Below are 26,237 nucleotides of genomic sequence, written 5' to 3' on the forward strand. Positions count from 1 at the left end.
TAAAAGGTGCTTTTGTGTCTTTGGTGAAGACAGACACAAAATATTTGCTCGAGTTTTCTGTCATTGCGTTATTCCCCAATGTATATTCCTTTAGGTCTTGTATTCTTCTTTCCCATAAACATTTCTTGGTCATCTTTTCCTTGTCTGAAATTTTCTCAAGCCTCAGGCTGACTGCTCATAATGGCAAAGGTTATAAAACTTTTCCTATGACCTTGTTGATCAAAGTGGCATTTGGATTTATGATGTGATTAAAATCAATTTTATTTTTGAGATAGTTTGCACCGGAGGATAAATTGAGTTCTTTTTATGCTGCCTGTGGTAACACTTTATTTCGCTTTCAGGCCAAGGCATGGTATGGCAACACTGGATGGTATTATAAATGAGGCGAAGAATATTCCTGCATATTTGCCTAATGTCCTGGTGCTTAAGGAAGCTCTGCAGAAAGCCAAAGACTGGATGGCGAAAGTGGAAGTTATTCAGGCAGGTTTGAGGAATTTGAATTAGTAGAAATTGACCATTTCAGATGTACAGGCTTTTGCCACCTTAATAAAAGAATGTCCTTCTCCCTTGTTCCCTGGTCTAACCAGGATTCCCATTCTATGAATGCAGATGGTTCACCTGATCCACAACCATCTATTTTGTGCAATTGAATTGCTTATCAAGCCCAGAATGATTATCTGATTTGAATTTGCATCTTGCTGCCTGTCTTTGAACACATTTTTGTTTTCCACATGCTGTTCAACAGTTAGTGTGCTGGGATACACAGACATCAACTTAAATTGTTAGGAGGCAAATGAATTATTTTCATCAACCAAGTTGCAAGACACACAATTTTCCCTGGTGAAATGACTCTGCAGTCACTGATGATTCTGTCTACATGGCTACATATTTTACAATCTGACTCATGCCTATAGAATTTGATATTTTGCTGGGGCATCTGTATTTCTGTTGTGTAAACAGGATAAGTGAAATGTAACTAGGAGCAGCAGCTAAATTTTGCAAATTCTTTCAAAGTTTTAGTATCTTGTGAAAATTGGCTATGTGGAATGATACCTATAAGCTACTTTTTCACCTTTTCTGTTGTAAGGGCATTGTGATTGGTACCTTAAAGGCAGAAGCTGATTTTATAAATCTTTCTCTAGTTTTTGTGATGGAGATTTTGCAGAGCTCAAGATGAAGTGAGGCACTGAGATCATGAACAGATTCGTTCAATGTGAGCCAGTAGCTGAAAAGGCAGACAAGAACTAGTCTCTTGATCATGTAGTTTGCATTTGCCAGGTAGCGACAGTGAGACAATAGCATTAGAGGAACAAAGGACTGCAGATGCTGGAATCTAGATGAAAAACACGATGATGCTGGAGGAACTCAGCAGGACGGGCAACATCTGTGGAGAAAAGCAGGCAGTCAGCGTTTTGGGTCAGGACCCTTCTTCAGGGTTGAAGATGGGAAAAGGGGAGCCCAATATACAGGAGGGAAAAGCAGAGCAGTGATAGGTGGACAGAAGAGGGGAGGCGGGGTCAGTACAAGGTGGTGATAGGTAGATGCAGATAAGAGATAGTGATAGGCAGGTGCGGGGGAGGAGGGGAGAGCAGATCCACTGGGGGATGGGTCAAAGGTAAGGAGAGAAGAGAAGCTAGGAATGGGAATAAGAGAAGTATGGTGTGGGGGGGTTGTTGTGGGGAAGACAGTAGCATTTCAAATGTTTAAGTGGAATGCATGCAATATGAAATAAGTTTGTGCAAATAGTCTGACTGCAGTGCAGTAGGTGGATAGAAAAGGGAGTGGGTGAAAAGGTGCAGGTTTTGTCAAGGAGTCGTACCTGAGATGAGAAAACTATTTATCATGTCACCTGGTGTGGATATAGGAAGGTTAGTAGTTCAATGGAAGTCAGAGCAAAAGGGTCACAAGAGTATGGCAAGACGTGAAGCAAGATAGAAGAACATTGAGAAAGACACCCAGAGTAAAAGAGGGAATTGGCATTATAAGCAAAGGAAAGTCTGGGAAGCAATTGAATCAGCTGAATAGGCACTTTTAATCTGCATGGTAAGAAAGGTCCTCACACTTGATGTTGGAAATGTAGCAGGAGGAGAAGTCAGGGAGCACGTTTGCATTCTTGAGTCAACCAGGGATAGTGAATGGCTTTGGCAGAAGAGGCTGTTGCTGGGTGGTGCTTGTTCAGGCAGATCTGGTGTTAAATAATTAAAACAGCTGAGTAGCAAATGTGCTCAGGTTTGTACTGCTTGGGCTTGAGGGAGTGATAAAAGTAGATTGGCAGGTGGAAGAAAATAAGACCCTTTTTATTGGCAAAATCAAAAGATTCGATGCATATGAGGAAATGAATAGTTGGTGAAATATTATGACCGAAGGTCCAAAATTCTCATCCTTTGAGGATTAGAGTGGCCACAGAGTTGTTGAGATCATCTTGAACATAGGTAAACTAAAAGTTTAGGGCAAAGAGTAGGAAAATGAAATCAGAGAAGAGTGAAATGCAATGAAGTTTCAAATTGGCAAGTATTTGTTTCATACAGAGTATAATGGATCTCCAGAGGAAAACTTAGAGCAGTGTGGAAAGGAGTTTCAGTTAACTGTAAAGATGGGACTTTAGGAAGAAGCAGAAAATGAACATAAGAAATAGAATTGAGAATAAGCTCTTGTGCTTGCTCCACCTGCAGTAAGGTTATGACTGATCGTTTGCCTCAGTAATTCATCTACTTTAATTGCCTTAACATCTAAAAAATCTATAGATCTCTGGTTTGAATATACTCAGTGACCTGAGCTTCCACAGTCCTCTTTGCCATCAAATTCCACAGATTCAGTATCCTCTGGATGATGAAATCTCTTCTCTCTGTCCTGTATGGACATCCCCCCCCACCCCCCCTCCCCAGTGACATCCCCAACAAAAGAAACATCAGCTCTGCATCTACCCTGTCAAGCCCCTTAAGAATTTCGTACACTGTAGAGAGTATCCTTTCTGCCCGCATATATTCCTCCACTCCCTGCATATCCATCTATCTAAAAGCTTAAACACCACATTAGAAGGCATAAAATATGTTGCATAATACTTCGATAATAAAATTGTTCTTTGTTTGAGAATTGTTTTACAGTGGAACCTTTACCCAGTCCACTATAATAACTGTAGCCTTGTTCTCTAAGCAGAGAAACAGCCTTCTGAAATGTTGCTTTACCATGATATCTTTGATGTAGAAGGGATCTTGCAATGCATATCTGGATCAGCTGGAAAGTCTGTTAGCAAGAGGCCGCCCCATCCCAGTACGGCTTGATCCACTTCCTCAAGTGGAGTCCCAGGTAACTGCTGCTCGAGCTTGGAGAGAACGAACTGCCAGAACCTTCCTGAAGAAGAACTCCACCTATACATTGTTACAGGTAAAACTTGGGAAAACAATCTTCGTCTTATTTCCTACACCCAGGAAGTTGTGATGTTAATCCCTAGTGATGTTTCATCCAGAAGATTAAGATGCATGGGATCCAAAGTGAATTGGCCATTTGGATTCAGAACTGGCTTGCCTGTAGAAGACAGAGGGCAGTGGTCAATGGGACTTACTCTAGCTGGAGGTCTGTGACTAGTGGTGTTCCTCAGGGATCTGTATTGGGACCTCTGCTGTTTGTGATGTATATAAATAACCTGGATGAAAATGTACATGGGTGGGTTAGTAAATTTGCAGATGATACGAAGATTGGTTGTGTTGTGGGTAGTGTAGAAGATTGCCAAAGGATACAGTGGGATATCGATCAGTTGCAGATATGGGCGGAGAAATGGCAGGTAGAGTTCCACCCGGCCACATGTGAAGTTTTGCACCTTGAAAGATCAAATGAAAAGAGACAGTACACTGTTAATGGCAAGACTTTTAACGGTGTTGAGGGGCAGAGGTATCTTGGGGTCTAAATTCATAGCTTCCTGAAAGTGGCTGCACAGGTTGATAGAGTGGTAAAGAAGGCATATGGCATGCTTGCCTTTATTAGTCAAGGCATTGAGTTCTAGAGTGAGGAAGTTATGCAGCAGCTTTATAAAACTGTAGTTAGGCTGCATGTGGAATATTGCATTCAGTTCTGGTCGCCCCATTATAGGAAGGATGAGGAGGCTTTGGAGAAGGTGCAGAAGAGTTTACCAAGATGCTGCTTGGATTAATGGGCTTGTGTTATGAGGATAGATTGGACAACCTTGGGTTGTTTTCTCTGGAGCGGCAGAGGCTGAGGGGAGATCTGGTAGAGGTTTATAAGATTATGAGAGGTGTTGATAGAGTAGACAGCTGGTATCTTTTCCCCAGGGTTGGTGAGGGTTTTCCCCTTGCCTTAAATGCGTCAGAGGGCATGCATTTAAGGTGAGGGGGGAAAGTTCAAAGGAGATGTGCGGCACTTTTACATAGTGGTGGGTGCCTGGAATGTGCTGCATGGGATGGTGGTGGAGGCAAATATGATTGAGGTGTTCAAGAAGCTCTTAGATCAGCACGTGAATGTGAGGGAAATGGTAGGATATGGACATTGTGTCGGCACAAGGGATTAGTTTAACTGGACATTTTATTACTAATATAATTGGTTCAGCACAACATTGTGGGCCAAAGGGCCTGTTCCAGTGCTGTACTGTTCTATGTTAAGCTTGTTTTTAGATGTCTGTAAGTTAGGTGTACCCAAGCAATGTCCCGCAGACCAAAATTGGCCTGCTGCCATATTCATTTTGAATCACGGATGGAAGGGATCAGACTTTATATCAAGGATAGGGCCCATGGACAGGGTTGGGATGGGAGTGGAGTGGAGGTTGGAATGGGCTGCCAGAAGAGGGGAGGAATCTGAGAAGGAACATCAGGAAGTTGAGGGAGTATTAGGATCACTGGTGTGGCGATTGGACAAATGTGCAAATGATTGGCAGAGAGAAGGACAGGACCTGTTAGGTGGATGATTAATGGGATGAGTTGGAGGATGAAGACTTTGTCAGCGAAGTGGTGTGGGGATGAGTAATGACAAAATTAAAAGAGCATGTGGGCTTTCTCGCGCCAGCGGAGATAAGATCAGGTCCTTCAAAATGGGTGATGCAGGCCCAAACCCTTCAGTTAAGATATGATTCGGTTCACAAAGTCTTGTATATGCAAGTGCCGTTTGTCAGTAGGTGTCTATGCACTAATACATCGTCTCCACTTGGAGCTTGACATGTACACTGAAGTGCCAGCAACCGTTTCAGCCGTCAGCGTTTTGCACTGACCTAATAATGATCCCCCATGTACAAAACCGTAAACATCCCATTGTCATTGACAAGAGAAAAGGGACACCAAGTTAGGATGTGCTTTCAATCTACCAGTGATCTATGCATTCAGAAGGAAAACCGGAGACAGACGAAGCAGCACTCAGGAGGCTAGTTATGTCATGGGGTCGAGAACATTGGGGAGATTGGATGTACCAAAGCCACAGAAGAATTTGTGAACAAGGCTGACAACTTTGAAATTGATGTACCAATGAAGATTATAGTTGAAGGACAATCATGCATATTGACTGTAGATTGAATCCTGGCTTATGTGGAAATTAAAGTCTGAGAAAATCATTGGTAAAACAAGTTGTAGTTTGTATACTTTCCAGTTTGAAATTTGGTTCTAATCAAGCTGCTTTTGGTTGGGCACAGGTGGCAGTACAAGCCTCAGCTAGTCTTGGAGTTTCATTCGACTTAACAGAATGGCCCTGCTTAAGCAGATGTGAGAGAAAGTTCTGACTCATCTGTGACTTGATAAAAATCAAGAGATGAGATAGGCAAACGGTAATAAAAAGTTGTTCTGATAGTTGTCAGAGTTGATGTATCTGGCAAGATAGAGTGAAGCAGGAAGTCGAAAGTGAGGGAACGGAGTGACAAAGTACAAGGCAGAATATTCACTCCCTGCAAAGCTTAGAGAGCTTAAAGGGAACTTGGTGGTAAAGTTGCCTTGAAAAAAACTGAGGGTGCAGGATAAATTTTAAGGAATAAGAAAATAAGTCAACCTTATCCTCATTCTTGGTGAAGGATTTTTCTTAGGGGCCATGATGGGAATAGCAACACCAGTGGTACATTCAAATGGCCTGCTTCTTGGGGTAAGTTTTCTTGTGATTGTGCTTTGGATTACATTGTTTCAATTCGCTGTGAACGTACCTGCTCTATAGTTTTGTGTCGAAAGGAAGAGAAATTTGTGTTAGGTTCTGATGTGCTTTCAGCTACTCTACTGATCCTTTGACAGTTCCGTTAATGCAAATTTGTTTTCTACTTCTGGGAATCACCAAATAACCTTGCTGTTCTGCATTTGCTTCTATAGCTGCTCCAAACATATTTCTGTTCAGAGTTTGCCTATTGTGAAGCAGTTTGAATAATCTACTTCAACGAACTGAATAAATATTGTGGATTTTGTACTCCTCCATGAATAGTTTGGCTCTTTAGGGGACTATCCGGTCACGTCCAGCTTCTATCACCTTCCTTTCCATTAGTCAGTTTTAATCCTGCACCTCGCTCTTTCACACCATCTTCTTAGTTACGTGCTGTCCTTAAGCAAAGAATCAATTTTCCCATGGTGGCACCCAAAGCCATTTGTCCCAAGCCACTCTCTGCCAGAGGAGGCTGGTGGGAACTACTTGGGTGGGCCTCTGTTCTTGGAAGAAGTAAGGACTCGTGCTTTGGAGAGCATGTTGTTGAAATTTAAATGGATTGTATGTCCATGCTGGGGGAAGAAAGATGGAACAGTCCAGAAAACCTCTTTAGTGGTTTCCACTTTCTTTGCCCTGTGCAAGTAATCAAATGTCTGTGGTCTTCCTGGCTTTAATTAAGTGCACTTTAGAAACAACAGAACCTCAGACTGATTTGAAGAGCACCAGAGACCAGTATACTGGTCAAAAGGATTCAGGAACAGATAAGTAAACTATGGCTGTAATATAATTAATTATGGAAATGTATGTAAATATTTAAAAAACACTCTTGTGATTGAACAACAAGTTGGAAGTGTGTACCTTTTATCTCAGAATGTGATTGTTAATCCCCTTTAGGTGCTGAGTCCCAGGACAAATATTGGTATATACAGCAGTGGGAAGAATAAACGGAAAAAAATGAAAGAATTAGTGAAAGACAGAGAGCTAGATTTGGAGAGCATAAGTGACTTAGAGGAGGTGACCGAAGAATCCAGTGATCCAAATGCAGTTGTAAGTATTAAGCATCTTTGTTTGCTGAACTTCCAGCCTTCAGTGGAACAATTTTAGGCTGTAGCAACGCACACAAAATGCTGGAGGAGCTCAGCTGGTCAGACAGCATCTGTGGAGGGAAATGAATAGTCAACGTCTGGGGCTGAGACCCTTCTTCAGAACTGGATGAAGTCCCAATGAAGGGTCTCAGCTGAAACATCGACTGTTTCAAGGCATTGAATATTATGAAGTTCTACCCCAAAAATGAGTTCTTTAATCCTGTAATTATCCTGGATAGCTTTTCTTTAAGTGAAACAATTGGTTTACATTATAAGGAAATTTCATGAAGGTAGACCCACTCAGTCCTGACAGTATCGAACTGGAGCATTTCTCGGAGCCTCTCCTTGATGCTAATGATGGGCTCATCAATGCAGTAATTTCAGTCCTAGATCTTTCAAAGCAACTGAGATCATTACATACAGAGCAGAGTTGAAATTACACATAATCATGCAAGGAGATTTGACATATGGGTTTTATATATTTGGGAATAACATTTTTTTAATACTTATTATTACTAAGTTTATTTCAAGTTCATACTCACCAGGCTGTTGACAAAATAAAACAGTGGATGAAAACATTCTAATAAGATGTTCACCATGAACTTACAGAAGAAAATTTTAGCTGACCAAATTATTTAAAGTTGCTTAACTACCAGGTTAAAATCCAGCTGACCCTCCTCCCATTTATACACATTGTAAATCCTTCGACTAGTGAATGTAACAGCTCAATGTTATTTGCAGTTTTGAAGTTGTGTGTGCAGCTGCAATTTAATTCTTAATGTTTTATTCAGAGTTGGGGCGGTCTTTATGAGCACATTGATCATTTTACATTGGCATTCCATCAGGATTTAAATGCCATTCACTGTATTTGCCCCAAGAGTTGCAGTTCATGATTGGAAAATTATGCGACGTATAATTAGATCTATTTTCTTATGTCTTCAGATTGCAAGTTTCCGAGTAATGGAACAGAAAGAATGTGAAGCCATGCATTCTCTGAGGGCAGCAAATTTGGCTAAAATGGCATTGGTGGACCGTATTGAAGAGGTAAAGTTCTGTGTATGCCGGAAGATAGCCAGTGGATTTATGCTTCAGTGTGAACTTTGTAAAGACTGGTTTCACAGCACTTGTGTTCCGCTTCCAAAAACTGGCACACAGAAGAAAGGACTAGGTTGGCAAACCAAAGAAGTGAAGTTCTTGTGTCCATTGTGCATGCGTTCCCGACGACCGCGACTTGAGACCATTCTCTCGCTCCTTGTTTCCCTTCAGAAGCTCTCAGTTCGTTTGCCAGAAGGAGATGCCTTGCAATGCCTGACAGAGAGAGCAATGAGTTGGCAAGACAGAGCTAGACAAGCCCTAGCTACAGAGGAACTTTCTTCTGCACTTGCCAAGTTGTCTGTGCTAAGCCAGCGCATGGTGGAGCAGGCAGCAAGGGAAAAGACAGAGAAGATCATCAGTGCTGAACTCCAGAAGGCAGCAGCCAATCCAGATTTACAGGTGAGATCATCACCAGAAACATCTGAGGAGTTGTGCGTTGAGAATAACTGCAACAAGTAAAAGCCTAATCTCCTTAATTTAAGAGAGAGAGAATTACATATCCGAGATCCTAATCCCCAGCTTTCCTGCACATAATGTGGTCCAAATCCATTAGTATAATAAGTTTGGAAGGTTAGCTTGAATACTGAGAAGTAGAATTGGATGTGTTTATCCCAGCAATTCACAATGTCACCAGAAAATAGATGTTTAGGTAGAGGTGTTAGCTGTAGAAGTTGAGCTCTGAGTTTTCGATTACTGAATGATCAGCATTTTGATGAAGGGCCATTTGCCCTGAAGAATTAACTCTGATTGCCTCCTGACCTTCTCCGTATTTCCAGCACCCTGTGCTTTTATTTTGGATTTCCAGCATCTGTAGTTTTTTACTTTTTCAGTTGGGGAATAAGGAAATGGCCAATAAATTTAAACAAATATTTTGTGTCTTCAAAGGATAAGGCACAAAGCACCTCCAGGAAATAGTAAAGAACAACCAATCTTAAGCAAATGTGCAGCTGAAAGATGTGCCTGTTGGTAGGTTAATTAACCTCTAAATTGCCCCTATTGTGTCGGTCACTGGTAGAACCTGGGGGCAGTTGATGGGAATGTAGGAAGAATAAAGTGGGAATAAAGGTTAATGTTATAGGGTGCTTGATGATCAGCATGGACTCTGTGGCTGAAGGACACATTTCTGTGCTTTCTGACTGTGTGAACTCTTCACCCATAATGTCTTCAATGATGTTGTCTGTTCATCTGGAGAGTTACGCATCTAATCAAAGATCTGCCATCATTGTTTTTAATCCAGTTTCCCCATCGACTTCAGTCAAATCTCTTCATAAACACTAGATTTATTTTGGATTTCTGAAAGTGGGGGAAGGGAAATGTACCAGGTTTTGCTGGTGTTCAAATTGTAAATATCCCAATTTATAAAATATTCAAACATAGGTATAAATTCTATCTTTGTAGCTTGAGTTTTCTGAGTGTATGATTAGAATTTGAAAGGAAGGCCTCGGTGTTCATTTAACATCAATGTTTTATTGATGCAAAATATAAATATTTAAATTTTTGATGATTAGTGATGAAGGTAGTGGTGCTCCCATGCACCTGCCACCTTGTCCTTTTGGCGGTAGAGGTTGTGAGTTTGGGAGGCACTGTTGGAGCAGACTGGGCAATTAACTGCACTGCATTTTGTAGCTGGTGCACCTTGCTGTTATGGTGTTCTGCTGGAGGAGAGGATGAATGTTTTGTGTGGTGGATGGGGTGCCAGTCAAGTAAGCTACTTTGCTTTTATGTTGCCAAGTTTCCTGACTGTTGTTGGAAATGCTCATTCATGCAGGCAAAGGGTGTTCCATCATAATCCATATTTTTCCTCAATATATTCTTTAGAAGAGAATGTCACAGACTTATCACCCCCTGAACAAAGGAATTTGCCTCGTTTCAGTCCTAAATTTGCCTCCTCCCATTTCCTGAGTGACTAGAACCTGCAGTTAAGGGAAAGATTTTCGCTGTAGCCAGCCTGTCAGAATTTTGTATGTTTTGACGTGATCTTCTAAACCAGACTAAGTACAAACTTAATCAACCCAATTCCTCCTCTTATGACAGTCCTGCCAACCCAGAATCGACCTGAAGAACCTTTGTTGTATTCCCTCTGTGACAAGTGTATCTTTTCTTGGGCAAGGAGAACAGAACTGCACATAGTTCTCCAGGAGTGGTCTCAATAATGCTCTGCATAACAGTTGTAAGACTTCCTTGCACCTTTACTCAAAACCCCTTGCTGTGAAAGCTAATGTGCCATTTGCCTTGTTATCTGCTTACTCCCTTTGCATGTTGACACTCAGTGACTGGACTACAGGGGTATCCAGATCGCTTTGTACATCAAAGTTTCCCAGTGTTTCACCTTTCATGATTATCCATGTTATATTGCATTTGGCGACCCATTCAACTTGTGTAAATTGTCTTAAAGCTTGTTGGTATTGTCCTCACAACACTGAATCCCACCCAGTTTCGTAGCATTGGCAGAGTTAGAAATATTCCACCCTGTGCAGGCACGGTAGTGTAGTGGTTAGCATGACGCTATTACAGCGCCAGCGACCTGGGTTCAATTCCGGCTGCTGTCTGTAAGGAGTTTGTACGTCCTCCCCGTGTCTGCGTGGGTTTCCTCCGGGTGCTCCGGTTTCCTCCCACATTCCAAAGACGTACGGGTTAGGAAGTTGTGGGCATGCTATGCTGGCACCAGAAGTGTGGCGACACTTGCGGGCTGCCCCCAGAACACTCTACGCAAAAGATGCATTTCACTGTGTGTTTCGATGTACATGTGACTAATAAAGATATGTTATGCATCATCATCAGTCTAATATAGATTTCTTTCATCTTGTAATATTGCTTGTCACAACCCCTGCTTAGCCATGCCTTCAGTATCTCTTGATTCAATAGTTTCCATGCTATTCCGATTGTCCTTCCATCTTCCATCCTTAATAAACGTCAACTCGTTCAACTTTGCTGCCTGAACCACTTTGACTCCCATTTGGCACACCTCCAACTGAAAATTCCTTTCCTTGTATTCAAATCCTTCCATGGCTCCTCATGCCACCACACCCCCAATTCTGTAACTCAGCCAGCCCTACAACATTACATCACACTCCCGACTCCAGTTATATCACCTCTGTGTTGGGAGCTGTCACCTCCAGCCTCCAAAACCCTAGTATTTGAAATTCCCATCTGCAGCATCTCTGTCACTACCTTTCACTAATCCTTTAAGACATTTCCAAAGTCTACTGGTCTGATCAAACCTTTTCCCATCAGTCCAGTTGTCATTTCAGTCAGTGTTACATTTCATCTGATGAGTGATCTTTTGAAGTACTTTTGGGATATTTTACTCTATTAAAAGGCAGATATAAATGCAAGTTGGTTACTTTGCAAGGAAGTATCTGATGGAAGAAGCAGTCTGATTATTCTCTGTAAGGTGGTATCTGATTAAACTGTTGGTTTTAATCTCTTCACAGGAACATTTACAGAGTGTTCAGCAATCTGCCTTCAGCAGAGCCATGGGGAATCTGGCATCCTCACCCAGGAAATCTCTTGATTTGGATGAGGAGGAAACAGACTCTGATGATGATGTCAGAGAAGCATATCGCTATGAGAAAAAAGTGAGTAATTTTTATGCTATCTTTTGTCCAGAGAGACTTGTTGCAAGTCTAGGATATTTCTCCTGGATGAATTTGTATGCAGTTCCAATCTCTGTTATATTACTGATGGCTTTTGTCCATGCTGTTTTTCTTGGGGAATAACAGGTATTGTGTTCTTGGTTTTATTGTAACAGCTTATAACTTCAACTTCTAAAGGGACTAGCCTCGGTTGGAATGGTAACAAAGTTATTGAATGAAAAAGTAAATGATCAATGGAGATCTACAAAGATAATTTGAACAGACTAGATGCATACTTGTGAGGGCCATAAGAAGGGTATCCGATGCTGGGGCTTCATGGATGGCTCAAGAAAATAATATACAGAGTGAAAAATTCTTAATATGTGTTCAGCAGAAATCTTTCAATCAAGCCCTAGGGATGGACAATTCGGGACTAAAGCTTTGGAATGGAACTGTCAGGTGGGAATGGTTAACTGTAGGAGATATTTTGAAGGTTGTGAGCATAGATCATTTAGCATGGACATAGTTAACAGTACAGTTGACCAGGAGTCAATGTTCTCAGTTGGGGTAAGGCCATCTTAATCAGCCAGAGTAAAAATGAATTGGAAACAGGTAAATTGAAAGCAATGGAAGAGGAGAGAGCAAATGTGTTTCCTATAAGAAAATATGCTTCCAAAACTAGGCACAGATAAAGCAAAAGTGTAAAATTCAAAAGCAAATTAGGAAGGCAAAGAGTGATGCAATTATTGGTTCAATATAATAAAGTAAAAAATAAAATATTTTATAAATAAAACAAAAGGGGACAGTAAGGAAAAGCCTAGGACTTATTAGTGACTAAGAAAGTTAAGAGGATTGTGGACATGGAAAACATAGGATAACAAGTGGATACTCTGTCTTCTGCCTTCACAAAATGGGAGGACAGTAATTGAAGCCAAGGAGAGAGTTGAATGATTGAAAATGATAGATAACAAATAAATATTAAGATGTCTAGCATTTTTAGAAGTGGATAAATTGGCAGGCCAAGGTATGTCTGTTTTGAGAAGCAAGAATGGAAAAAAGGAGCTTCGATCCATTGCATTCAAATCCTCTTTGGCCACAGTTGGGACTGAAGAATCAATACCTTTGTTTAACAAAGAAGAAAGGGATGTACTGAGTGATTATATGCCACACTGGTGGCAGGCAAGTTATTGAAAATATTATAAATCATCATTTTGTTTAATCAAAGATTGTCAACATGGATTTATTTCGGGAAGGTAGTGTCTGATGAGTGCATGTTCTCCTTTCCTGAGGAAAGTATTTAGTGATTGAGGCATAGAGTACAAGAGTAAGGAAGTCATGCTGGAATTGTATAAGATGAGAGGGTACAGCTAAAGTATCACTACACTACAAGAAGTTTTAAAATAGTTATGTAGAAGGATATGACCATTTCACAGGTTAAGGTCCTGAACTGGGGCAGAGCAAATTTTGGAGCTATTAGGTGGGATCTTGCAGTGGTTGATTGGGCGAGATTGTTTGCAGTGAAAGGAGTGTCTGCCAAATGGGAGACTTTTAAAAGTATGATGTCAAGAGTTCAGAGCCTGCATGTTCCTGTCAGGGTGAAGGGCAAGGCTGGCAGGTTTCGGGAATCCTGGTTGACAAGAGATATTAAGGCTCTGCTTAAGATAGAGAGGGGCATACCCTGTGCATCAGCAATTAGGAACTAGTGAATCTCTCGATGACTACAAGAAGTGTAGGAGTGCACTTAAGAGAGAAGTTAGGAAGGCAAAAAGAAGATAAGAGAAGGACCTGGTGGGCAAGGTGAGGCAAAATCCCAAGAGATTCTATAGGTATATTAAGAGTAAAAAGGTGGCTATGAAGAGAATAGGTCCCCTTTAAGATCAGCATGGTCACCTGTGTGTGGAACCAAAGGAAATGGGTGAGTTTTTAATGAATATTTGTCTTCAGTTTTTACTGGAGAGAATATGGAAGCTTAAGGAAATGGGGGAAATGATTGTTGTTGTCTTGGATCGCATATGAATTAGCAGGGAAGAGGTATTGGAGATGTTAAAATGCATTAGGTGGATAAATCCCAAGGGCCTGACCTGGTACATTCTCGGACCTTGTGGGAAGGTGGAGAAGAAATTGCAGAGCCCCTTGTAGAAATTTTTGCTTCAGCTCTGGTGACAGGTGAGGTTCTGGAAGACTGGAGGGTGGCTAATGTGGTGCCATTGTTTAAAAAGGGTAGCAAAAACAGGCCAGGAAACTACAGGCCAGTGGGTCTGGCGTCGGTGGTGGGTAAGTTGCTGGAGGGGATTCTGAGGGACAGGATCTGTGAACATTTGGAGAGACAGGGTCTGATTTGGGATAGTCAACACGGCTTTGTGCGTGGGAAGTCGTGTCTGATAAATCTCTTGGAGTTCTTCAAGGAGGTAATCAAGAGGGTAGATGAGGGTATGGCAGGCTAGCCTGGAAGGTTATATTGGCTATGATCCAGGGGGATAGAGCAGATTGAATTCCTGATTGGCTCTGTGGTAGGAAGCAGAGGGTGATGGTCGAGGGTTGTTTCTCAGACTGGAGGCCTGTGTCTAGTGGTGTGCCATCGGGGTCAGTACTGGGACCTTTGTTTTGAATTTATATGAACAATTTGGATGTGAATGTATAAAACATGGTTAGTAAGTTTGCGGATGATACTGAAATAGGTGGTGTTGTAGGTAGTGCAGAAGGTTATGAAAAATCACAGGGTCTTGATCAACTAGGTATGTGGGCTGAGGATTGGCAATTGTCTTTCAATCTACATGAGTATGAGGTATTGCATTTTGGGAGATCAAACCAGTGCAGGACTTTTACTGTGAATGGTTGGGCCCTGGGGAGTGTTATGGAACATAGAGACTTAGGAATGCAAGTGCATTGTTCGCTGAAAGTGGCATCATGGGTGGATAGGTTGGTGAAGCTGGCCTTTATCTGTCAGGGCATTGAGTGTGGGAGTTGGGAAGTTTTGTTGCAGTTATATAAGATGTTGGTGAGGTCGTACTTGGAGTAGTGTGTATGGTTTTGGTCACCCTGTTAAAGGAAAGGTGTTATTAAACTAGAAAGAGTGCAGAAAAGATTTACCAAGATGTTGCCTGATAGAGGTACATAAGATCCTGAGGGGCATACATGGTGAAAGCACATGGTCGTTTTCCCACGTGCTAAAAACTGGAGGGCATAGGTTTAAGATCAGAGGTGAGAGATTTAAAAGGGATATCGGAAGCAACAGCTTCATGCAAAGGGTGGTGCGTATTTGGAATGAACTGCCAGAAATAGTGATTGAGGCAGGCACATGAGCAACATTTAAAAGCCATCTGGATAAGTACATGGATAGGAGAGGGCTGTGGGCCAAACGCGGGCAGATGGGACTACCTTGCTGGGCAATACAGTCGTCATGGACAAATTGTGCCGAAGGGCCTGTTTCCATACTCTATGACTCTATAAGAATGTGGCAGCACTGAGAGGGTGCAGGGGAGATTTAGGAGGATGTTACCAGGGCTGGATAACTTTAGGTGGGATGGGGGTCATATAATGTCCAGGGCAATATGATAGGGGTTAAGTTTGAGAACATATATCCAGAGACTTGGACTATGTATTGGAAACATTGGGAATCAAAATTTGTAGCTGAAAAAAGTTAGAATAAACAAAAACCTGATAATGTTGGCTATGAAGCTAATGCACTATTGTAAGAGCACCATCCGACTCACTAATGGACTTAAGGAAATGAAATTGCCTTTTTTTTTAACCTGGTCTGACCTATATGCGATCTCTACCCCCTGCACTGGACTAGCAAACAAATTCAGAGGGCATTTAAGAATGGATAATGATGGCCCGGTCATCAGAATTCACATTCCATGAACGAAAATCAGAAATGGTCCTGAGGGTTTGGCTAAACTGGAGGGAAGTTTAATTGAAGTGAAAAAGTTGAGAGAGATCTGGACAAGTTTAGCAGAAAACACCTTTTTTCCTGATTGAGATTCAATAAATGGCGAAAATAGATTTACGGTATTAAGTGAAAGGGTTGGAGAAAAGTTGAAGAGAAACAATTTCACTTCATGAGTGGCGTTGATCTGGAACTCGCTGTTTGAAAGGGTGGTGAAGGCAGAAAATTCCATCTCATTTAAAAGCTCCTTGAAGTTCCATAACAAACAAAAGGTGAAAAGATAGGAAGTGAGATTAATCAGACAGCTTTTTATTTTGAACAGCATTGATGCAGTGGGGGCATGTGGAGGTGTCCTGTGCTGTAAATTTCTCTGATTCTTGTAATAGCCACATAATTCAACATTGGTACAGATTCTTGTTTTGAGATAATCAAGAAAAAAGAATTATTGTAGGAAATATAATGGGTTGATAAATTTAAGAATGGAACTTGTTAAAGGCAAATCACATTTGAGTGAATTGGATTGTATGATGAAGGAATGGGGAAAGTTAGTTGAAGGTATTTGTTGATTTATGTAGGGACTTTAAAAAGGCTAGAATTTCACCAATTATATATTTTTTAAAAAAATCAAGTTTCCTTTTGAAGATCTGGTGCCAGATTTATTACTTCAGATTGGATTTTACTATGGCTATCTATAGCGATACTGAAACATCAACCTCCTGTTGAGCATCCAGTTGCCTAGTTTAAATGCCAGCCTTCCATTAACATAATGTCAGAGTAGTACATTGCCCATTTAGGGCTATTTGAGGAGAAGCTTCTTAACCGAGAGAATTGTAAATCTTCGCAATCTTCAGAGGGCTCGAGGTACCTAATTGTTGATTATATTCAACTCCAGATTGACAAATTTTTGGAGATGGAGGAAACTGAGGTCGGATAAGTAAGTGGATTTGAGATTTTTGGATTGACCACAATCTCAAATGGTGAAACATGCTGGAGATGCTTACTGCCACGTCTTCTGAAACTCAAAAAAAAAATTTCAGATGCTGGAAATCTGAAATAAAAACAGAAAATGCAGAAGATATTCAGCAGGTCAGGCAGCATTTGTAGACTGAGTTAATGTTTTGGTCTGGGACTCTTCATCAGAACTGAGCAAAGGGGTCTTTCCTGTCGACCTTAAAGCAACGTGTTCACGCAGTCATCTAATGAATCACTAAATTAGTAAACATGTCACAAAAGCAGCAGAAAACATCGAAGTGTTTTACCACTATTATCTATGACTGAATGGAAATGGTGCTAATTAACTCTTTTGAGTACTAATTATATTTTTGGAACTTGCATTTTTGTTAACTATTAAACATTATTTTCCATCAGATTGTTGTTTATCACTCTTTTCTAAGCCTGCTCTGAACTCTCAGACTTCAGCTGCAGCTCTCTAACACCCCTATTTAAATAAAAATGAAAGGAGTAGGCCATTCATCCCATGTTTAGCATCTTGGCTGATGAGTCTTCACCCAGCTTGTTTGGTTTTACACCCAAACCTTAGCTTGTTTTTTCAATTGACCCATCTTTAATAGCTTTTGGGAGTGAGGTCCAGATTTGCATTCCCCTTAGTGCTTCCTGTCAGTAGCACTGAATGGCATGGCTTTAGTTTTGGTGTGATCCCTTGTTCTGCAATCACCCATTCAGTGGAAATAGATTCTGTCTAATGTTCTGTTAAATCCATTAACCATCTTTAACACCTCAAAAATCCTTTGCACTCGGGAATAGAAGCCTCCTCCTTGAAACCTTTGCTCATGATTTAATGGGTTTTGCTCTGGTGACATTAAAAACATGGGACTAGGCATAGGTCCTTGTGTTTGCTCCACCATTCAATGAGATCTTGATAATCCAGTCTTTGTCTCAGCTTCACTTTGCTGCCTGTTCCTTACAACCCTCAATTACATATAGTCCAAACCCCTATTGTAATCAAAAATCGTTCTGATGATTTTGCACTAGCCACCCTCGAAAGACAATATTTTCTGTAGTGCAATGACCTGATCTGAAAGTTGTTCCACTGGATCCACTTCTTTGTATTTCAGTCTCCTTGAGAAAAAGGTTGACATTTCATGAAATTTTAATTTGCACATATGTGCTGTCCAAGAGATTTTAGTAGTTCTGTAGTTTAGTAGTGTCAATTTAAAATCACTGGTAGTCCTCCTTTGCAGCATGCTTCTTATTCCTCATACCATGTTCCTCATGCTTAATTTGTATTCTTTGATCCATATTGTAACAAGCGAAGAAAATTACATATATTGAGTTGCATCCATAATTTCGGGTTATAAACATATAATACTGTTTACCCCGTTATGTTGTGAATTAGTCTTGTGTGAACAGCCCTTTGTTTTGGGATGCATTGGTCTCAAACTGTGAAAGTTGTCTTTGTTTGCCAGGATGGTGCAAGCAGTGTGTCCTCTGGTAGCATGGAGCCAAACCTGTTCTGTGATGAAGAAATTCCAATTAAAGCAGAGGAAGTGGTGTCACACGTGTGGCCAGCTGCACCTTCTTTCTGCGCGGAACATGCTTATTCTTCAGCATCGAAGTCCTGTTCCCAAGGTCAGTCTGGTGGTTCCATACAGTATCCTGTTTCACTCACTTCTCTCTTGTGGGCTTGGGGTCGTACCTTTTCAATTATTGGTGGATCTGTCAAAGGCATACCAAATCTTTCCTAATCTGCCCTAATCTTTCTCTGTAGCCTGCTCAGTTGTTTCCCTTTTAAAATATTTTTTTACATTTTGAAAGTTATTACTGAATCTGAATTGTTATCACAGAATTGTTGTGCTATAGAAGGAGGCCACTCAATGCCAGCTCCCAGCAAAGGAATAAAAACAAAAAATGCTGGAAATGCTCAGCAGGTCAGGCAGCTTCTGTGAAGAGAGAAACAGAATCAACAATCAGGTCCATGAACTTTTGTCAGAACTGGAAGGAATTAGAGAACAGATGTGTTTTGATTTGCAGAGAAGAGGAAGAAATGAGGAGGACAAAAGAATGAAAGTTAAACAAAATGCAGATGCTGTAACTCTGAAATAAGAGCTGGAAATGCTGGAAAAATTCTGCGGGTTAGAGAGCACCTGTGGAAAGAGAAACAGTGTTTCCGGTCTGGGACCAGTCATTTTTGGATCACAAATTTTCCAGCATTTTCTGTTTTATTCTTAATTTCAAAACAAAAGGAATGTTTGTGAGAGGTGGACATCGAGAGAAAATGAATGAAGGCTGTTGTTGACTGAGAGGGAGGGGGAAAGGCTTGCAACAGCAGCTGATCTGTCTGTAGGAGATGTAAGTAGAAGGAAAAGAGAGAAACAAACTGGCTGGAATACAACAGTTGCTGGAAATTTGGAAAGGGCAGCAGGATAGGAAACATTGGCGGAGAGGGGGAAAACTGAGTTGCATTAGAACTGACTAGGGGTTAAAAAATAATAATTTTAAAAAATGCAGATTCTTGAAATCTGAAACAAAAACAGAGATTGCTGAAATTAGGACCACGGGAGCAACAGCTGATGTGCCCCCCACCCCGACCATGAAATGCCAAACCTGCCATGCAACCAACATTCCCTGCCACTTACACACCGGAAAGACTGGTTATCTGAAGTTCTTCCCCGAGACTTTGTATCATGCCGGGACGGAAGATGAGACATTGATCCTCAATCTGACATTGGACCTCGTTAGTACGATGTGAGGGGCCAAAGACGAGAAGGGGCAGGGTTGAAGTGGGAAGGAGAGCTGAAGTAACATGGCAATGGAGACACTCTGCAAAACGGTCACCCAATCTGTGTTTTGTTTTTTAATGTTGAGCACTCCTGATAGAACCATTCCCCAACTTTTTCCCTGAACTCAGCAAATTAATTCCCGTCAAATGTCGATCAGTTTCCTTTTGAAAACCCTGATTGATTCTGCTTACATCACCCTTACTGGCAACAGATTCCAGATCATAACTACTACCTGCATAAAAGTTTTTCTTTGCATGTCTTGTGCATGAAATGGGAACAGCAGCAGTTTCTTCAGCGTCATCTTGCACTGAATTTCCTCATCTCTGGGACCATTTTAGTAAATCTTAATGGCAGTTTATCTGTCTGGAGGAGGCGTAAATGGAAGAGAGAAAGAACAAAGTGATATTTTGGAACTGAAATGTAGAATACATCAGTTGCTGGATATCTGATATAAAGGAGAATGCTGGGAATTCTAGGAAATCTTTTCTGCATCCATACAGCTTCATGATTTGTGTCTTTGGATCTTTTACTCTTAAATCTCGCCATTTAGAAAATATAATTTGCCAGGCAATTCAGCTGGATTAAACAGCCACATCCATGTAACCAGTCATTGACTAAAATCCTATTCCTGACTGTTTATGCCTCCACAGACATAAAGTATGAGAAATTGTGCATTATTGTCAGTAAGACTGAGAGTATCTGTTTAACTGCTCCCACATTCCCTTTCCCTATTGGTCCCAACTCTTACTCTTTCTGTTCCCAAATTTCCCTTCCCAAAATAAAATTGACCAAGAGCCATCACTGTCTACTTCGACTTTCTCCCAACATATTCCTGACTAGTAAGCTACTGTGTATCCATCTCCTACTCTTGAGCATTCAATAGCCACCCCAAGTTGAACATTTTTCCATCTTTAAAGTCTTCTGGTTTATGGTAACCCCGCCCCCCCCCCCACCCCATGATGTGACCAGTGGGGAACTCTGCAATTTTAATACCACGTCAGTAATATTTGATCAGATCTTTCTTGTTGGAGATGGTCATTGCCTGTCATTAGAGTGGTCCAAAAATTACTTGGCATTTATCACCTTTGCATGAGGAATTTTGACTGCAGTTGAATACTGTGCAATCATCAGCAAATATCCCCACTTCTGACATTCTGATTGATGAAGTAGTTGAAGATGGTTGGGTTGAGGGCGTTGTCCTGAGGGACATCTGCACCAATATCCTAGAACTGACATGATTGACCGCCAACAAACAGAACCATGTGGGAGGTATGACGAACCAGTGGACAGATTTTGTCTTGATGCAACCAGTCAGTTGATAGCAAAGGCAGTCACCTTTTGGAACTTGGCTCTTGAATTGATATTTGGAACAAGATCTTAAGCTGAGTGATTCTGGACAAACCCAAATTGAACAGCAGTGATTGATTATTGGTGAACAAGAATTATTTCATAGCACTGTTACTGACACTCTTCTGACGACAGAGAATGAACAACTACTGCTGCTTTCATGTGATTTTAGGAACAGAAGCTGTCATTACATTTTTAATTTACGATATTAAACTAGTCCAGTGCCTTGCTGGAGAGTAAATACAACTCCAAGATGTAGCCCTGGAATATTTGTCAGGGCAGGATGTTAGTATGTGCCCATAGCTGGATCAGGGTTTCCACAGATTGCAGCCAGGCACAGTTTTAAGGTGCCATCTGTGCACCAGGAGGACAGTTTGGCTGTGATAGTCGCCATCCTTTTTAGGGTTGTCCATGTGCTCTGCAGCAGATTGAAGTCCAGTTGTTGGATCTGTTTGTAAGGATGTTTTCTGCCCAAGTTTTCCTCCAGGATTCTTGGAGGAAATTGAGCAGTAATTACCCAGATTGATTTGTCCTGTCAATAAAAAAGCAGAACATTCGTGGGTAATTTTCCACACTATGTACAAAACAGAAACTGGAGTATTCTGTCTTTTGACAATAATACAGGGCAGGTGAAACCATGCATGGGGTATCATGTGCATCAAAGGGAAACCTCATCCCTGCATCTACCTTATCAAGCACAGAAAGGAATGTGTGCATTCCAATGAGAATACCTCTAAACTTGAGGGAGAATAGGCCTGTTGTCTGGTAAATTTCAATGCTGTGACTGTACTGGAACAGCATGGCCAGAAGTGGGGCTATATCTGCAGTACAAGTCTTCTGCACTTCAGTTGTGGTGTTGTTTGATCCCGTAGCCTTTGGAATTCTCGTGCTTTCCGCCTTTTCAGGTCACAACAAATGAATCGAACTAACTGAAGACCAGCTTCGGTGATGGTGAGGCCTCAGGAGGAAGCCAGGGCAAATCATTCACTTGGCTTCCTCACTGAAGATGGTTGTAAATGCTTCACCCTTTAGCACTTGCGTGCTTGAGCTGTGGCATTGTTGAGGAAGGAGATGATCTTGAGGCTCCCTCTACCTTAACTGTTTAATTGTCTGCCCCATTCATGATCTGTTGTGGCAGAAAAGAAAAGCTTTTATCTGATATGCTGTTTGTAGGACTGTTTAGCTCAGTGTATTGTTTGGTTCTTCTGTTGTTTAACAGGCATGTAGTCCTGTTTTGCTAGTTGGCATTTATTTTTTTTAGTTACTGCTGTGCCTGGCATGGCTTCTACTCTCCTCTTTGAAATGTGATTTGAATCTGGCTTGACAGTGAGAAGTATGCTGAGCCATAAGGTCAGATTGTGCTGGAGTACAATTCTGCTTCAGCTGATGGCCAATGGCTCATGGATCCTGAATTGATGCGAGATCTGTTCTGATTTAACTCGTTTCACAAAATAATAGTGACACACAACATGAAGGATGTCCTTGATATGAAGATGGGACTTAATCTCTGCCAGGACAGTGAAGTGTCAGTCCTTCCAATCTGTCATGAACAGGTGCATCTGCAGTAGGTAGATGAGTCAGTACGAAGTCGGGTAGGTTTGTCCTTCATGTTAATTCCCTCATTACCCATCACAGCCAGTCTGTTAACTATGTTCTTTGGGACTTGGCCAGCTCAGTTAGTGACATTACTGTCAAGCCACTCTTGGTGATGGATGTCAGATAAAAGATAAGGGCGCATAATTTTGAGGTTAATATATTAGCATGGATCTTGAACTAACGTTACTCTGACCTCACTATCCAAGCTACATTGTGATTTCCCACTATTGGAGACCAAGCTCCAGGCCATCATCAACTTGTTGACTGAAGCATATGAAAGGAAATATCTTGCACTTGGTGTCCACAAACAAAGTTGCTTTACTGGCCTGCTCCTGCTTTACTTCACTGCATTCCTGCAATAAGGGTCCACAGCGAGACTCTGGAGGAGAAAGTAGACCATTTCCCACATCTTGGGAGCCACCCTACAGCAAAGGCAGATATTGATAGATTCACCACTACCCTTGGCTTTGTACACAGTCTACACAGTCTTTGAAGGAAAAGGGTATTTGACGATCGAGACGTCCAAACCTGATACGGCACTAATTATTTACCAGTGATTTCTGTCTTTTAATATGCTTGAACTACTTGCATTAGGCACCTCAAGGCACAGCAGAGATACCACTCGCTCTGTCTCCACGTCCACTGGCAGATAAGTGGACAAATAGCAGTCTCAACTCCCAAGCCAACTTCCCCAGCACTGAGTGCATGCTGTCAGTTCCATTGGGCATGCCATGTCATTCATATGCCCAACACCAGACTCCTGAAACAGATGATCTTTATCAAGCTGTCACCATAAAAGATTGCAGAGGAAAAGATCCAATAGTGTCCTGAAAATATCGTTGGGTGTTCATTTAAAAAAAACAACATCTCTACTGACTCTTGGAAATTCCTAGCCCATGACCACTCAAAGTAAAGGAGGAACATTGAAGATGATACTGTCAAACTCAGATCTAGGTGTTGGGAGCACACACAAGCTCAGTGTAAATGACAGTGGATTACACTACTTCACCAGTAACCAATTGACCCATTCTCTCAGTCACCTCCTGCCTCACCTGTGGTAGATCCTGTGGTTCTCATTGTTGGCTTGTTTAACATGCCAGAACTCACAGAATGGAGTGAAAGGAAGTCATTCCTGATGCCAATAAATTGCCTAATAGAGAAGATTAGCATAGATAGGATTGATTATAACAAACAGAGAACAGTTGGGGTATATGTCGTTTACAGGTTGGCACATTGTAATCGTTCAGGTGCCATGGCTAGTTATGGTTTATATTAGAGCTCTTGAAGTATTGAAAGTATTAATTGTCATTTTAACAGCCCAGTTCAACAACTGAATAGCTCTAACTCCTTCTGTCTCCTCCCCCACCCCAATTTCTTTTCTCTTAGCCTAGTTACCTCCTTTCTACAACCCCGTTGGGTTGACTATGCCCACTAACTGCAATGATTTGGCAGCCCTAGATTTTTAGTGGTAGGTGAAATGGAGGATCTCCAGGAATGTGGATGGAGTGGAAGATGTGGAGGGATGGGGTAGTGGATAGCTGGAGGAGTTGATAGCATGCAGCATCTTGGGGGCTGGAAATGTAAAATCACAGAAAATTCATATCACAAATGAGGCCATTCAGCATCATGTCCGTGTCAGCTGATAAAGCTATCCAATTCAATCCCACCTTCCAGCACTGATTTGGGATCCCCTCAGATCACTGCTCTTCAAGTACATACATGTACCTAATTGTGATGAAGGCTTCTGCTTCCACCATCCTTCCAACCAATGAGTTCCAGACCCCAACCACCCACTGCATTTAAAATTTCTACCTCTTATTTCAATCCTTCTGCCAGTTACTTTACATACCCACCCCTAGCTTTTGACCCCTGCACTAAGGAAAATTGGTCCTTCCTATTTGTTCGGTCAAGTCTCCTTAAAAGTATACATTGCTGTTCATTCTCCTTCATCCAACCTTCATTCCAAAGAAAGCAACCTCCTATTCTCATAACTGCAATTTTCCAGTCCTGTGTAAACCCCTGTTCTTCCCCTCCAGTGCAATCACCTCTTTTCTGCATTATAAAGCCATCCTCCTCACTGCATTTTTTTTAATCAGTTGGAAATTTCTTTATAATGTCTCTGTGTACCAGTGTGAATCAATATATATAGAAAAAGCAAGCAACCAAGTACTGAGCTCTGTGAACCCTCATTGGTGACAGCCCTCCAGTCACAAAAAACCTCATCATCCATTGCTTTTTGCTTCCTGTCTCCGAGCCAATTTCGGACCACTTTGCTATCCTCCCTTGAAGTCTGTGGGTTTTTTTCTTTTTTTTTGGCCATCTTGCCATGTGGGACTTTGTGGAAAGCCTTGCTAAAATCCATGCTATCTACAATAAATCACTTCATTCATCAAATCTCTTTGTTACCTCTTCATTTATCCACTCTCAGCAATGCCAAGCCTCTTAATTTTGCCAATTTTATCCCATCCAATACTTTATTGTATCCCTTCCTAACAATAACATCAATGTCATCCACCTCTTCTGTGAAGACCATATTCAACTGTGAAGACAGTATACAAGTCCTCTGCCTCCACACAGAGATTATCTTTTGGTCCCAATTAGACCCTACTCTTAGTAATCCTCTTGCTCTTTGTGTACTTGCAATGCATCTTTGCATTTTCTTTGATTTTATTTACCCCTTTCTTTCTGTACACTTTTGATTTCCTAAGTTCCCTTTTAATTTCTGTCCTACACTCTTATGTTGCGTGAAGCTCTGTGTCTCACATGAGCTTCACTTTTTTTTGCTCTGTGCATTTTTCTTGTGCTCTGTGCATTTGTCATCTGGGGGCTCTAGATTTGGGAGTACCTCCCATTTTTCTGTCTGAGAACATATTTACACTGGACCTCCTCACTGTTTGAAGATTGCACACTGTTCCATTTGTAACTCAACAAATGAAATGGCCCATGCATGTAACAAGACCTAGAAAGCGTTCAGGCATGGGCTTATAAGTGGCAAGAAACATTCACGTCATAGAAATGCCAGGTAATGACAATTTAACAAGAGTGGGTCTAACCATGTACCATGGTGAGTTTTAAAGGGAGCACAGGAACAAAGGCACCAATGAGTTTTAACGGGAGTGCAGGAACTGGTCCTCTGGTGAAGCAGATGCTGAACCATTGGGAATTCCAAAAAGCTGGATTGAGGATTGTCAGAGTTTTACTGTAAACTTAAAGGTAAAAGTATGGTCAACTGCATCTTGAGGGGTTAATGGGTTAAATCTTGGCCATTGAGGTGATTGTCGGCAGGATCTTGAGGGTGCAAAGGCCAGGATCTTGGGAATGATGGGTGGTGATGGCATGAGCTTGAGGTTCCTGCTGTTTCTGATTCTGTTTGTTAAACATTTCTGAAGATTTTGGTTTCTGAGTAAGATGTCAGCTCTTCACCGTTGTTATGTTTGAAATCAAATTAAAGTAACATCCTTGGTTTATATGTACCTAAATGACTACAGGGCTGATAGATACCACTTCCTAACTTATTCTTCTAGGTTCTGGAACTCCTCGGAAGCAACCCCGTAAGACACCATTAGTGCCACGCAGCTTGGAGCCACCTGTTCTGGAGCTGTCACACAGTGCAAAAGTTCAGCTCGAGGAGTTAATGATGGTGGGAGATCTTCTGGAAGTGTCCCTGGATGAGACGCAGCATATTTGGAGAATACTCCAGGCTACGCACCTTCCTGCTGAGGACAGATTTCTACAGATACTGGAGGTATCTTGTGTTTCATTCCTGATTCCCTTTCTCTTCGTATTCTTCCAACTT

The 26,237-nt window shown here is 41.5% G+C and overlaps 1 protein-coding gene across 3 annotated transcripts in view; it reads left to right on the forward strand.

Moving 5' to 3' along the window:
- Positions 1-26,237, forward strand: part of kdm5a (lysine (K)-specific demethylase 5A) — a 160,308-nt gene that overhangs the window by 123,072 nt on the left and 10,999 nt on the right. For 2 of the 3 annotated variants that reach the window (XM_052029933.1, XM_052029935.1), the window contains 7 exons: positions 342-480; positions 3,205-3,384; positions 7,009-7,161; positions 8,142-8,693; positions 11,729-11,872; positions 18,185-18,347; positions 25,966-26,186. In XM_052029933.1, coding sequence (XP_051885893.1) covers positions 342-480; positions 3,205-3,384; positions 7,009-7,161; positions 8,142-8,693; positions 11,729-11,872; positions 18,185-18,347; positions 25,966-26,186 — 1,552 coding nt within the window. The remainder of the gene's footprint in view (positions 1-341; positions 481-3,204; positions 3,385-7,008; positions 7,162-8,141; positions 8,694-11,728; positions 11,873-18,184; positions 18,348-25,965; positions 26,187-26,237) is intronic. The other variant, XM_052029934.1, reaches the window with a different exon arrangement.

This window comes from Pristis pectinata, chromosome 15 (genome assembly GCF_009764475.1).
Source record: "Pristis pectinata isolate sPriPec2 chromosome 15, sPriPec2.1.pri, whole genome shotgun sequence".
In the NCBI taxonomy this organism is placed as follows: domain Eukaryota; kingdom Metazoa; phylum Chordata; class Chondrichthyes; order Rhinopristiformes; family Pristidae; genus Pristis; species Pristis pectinata.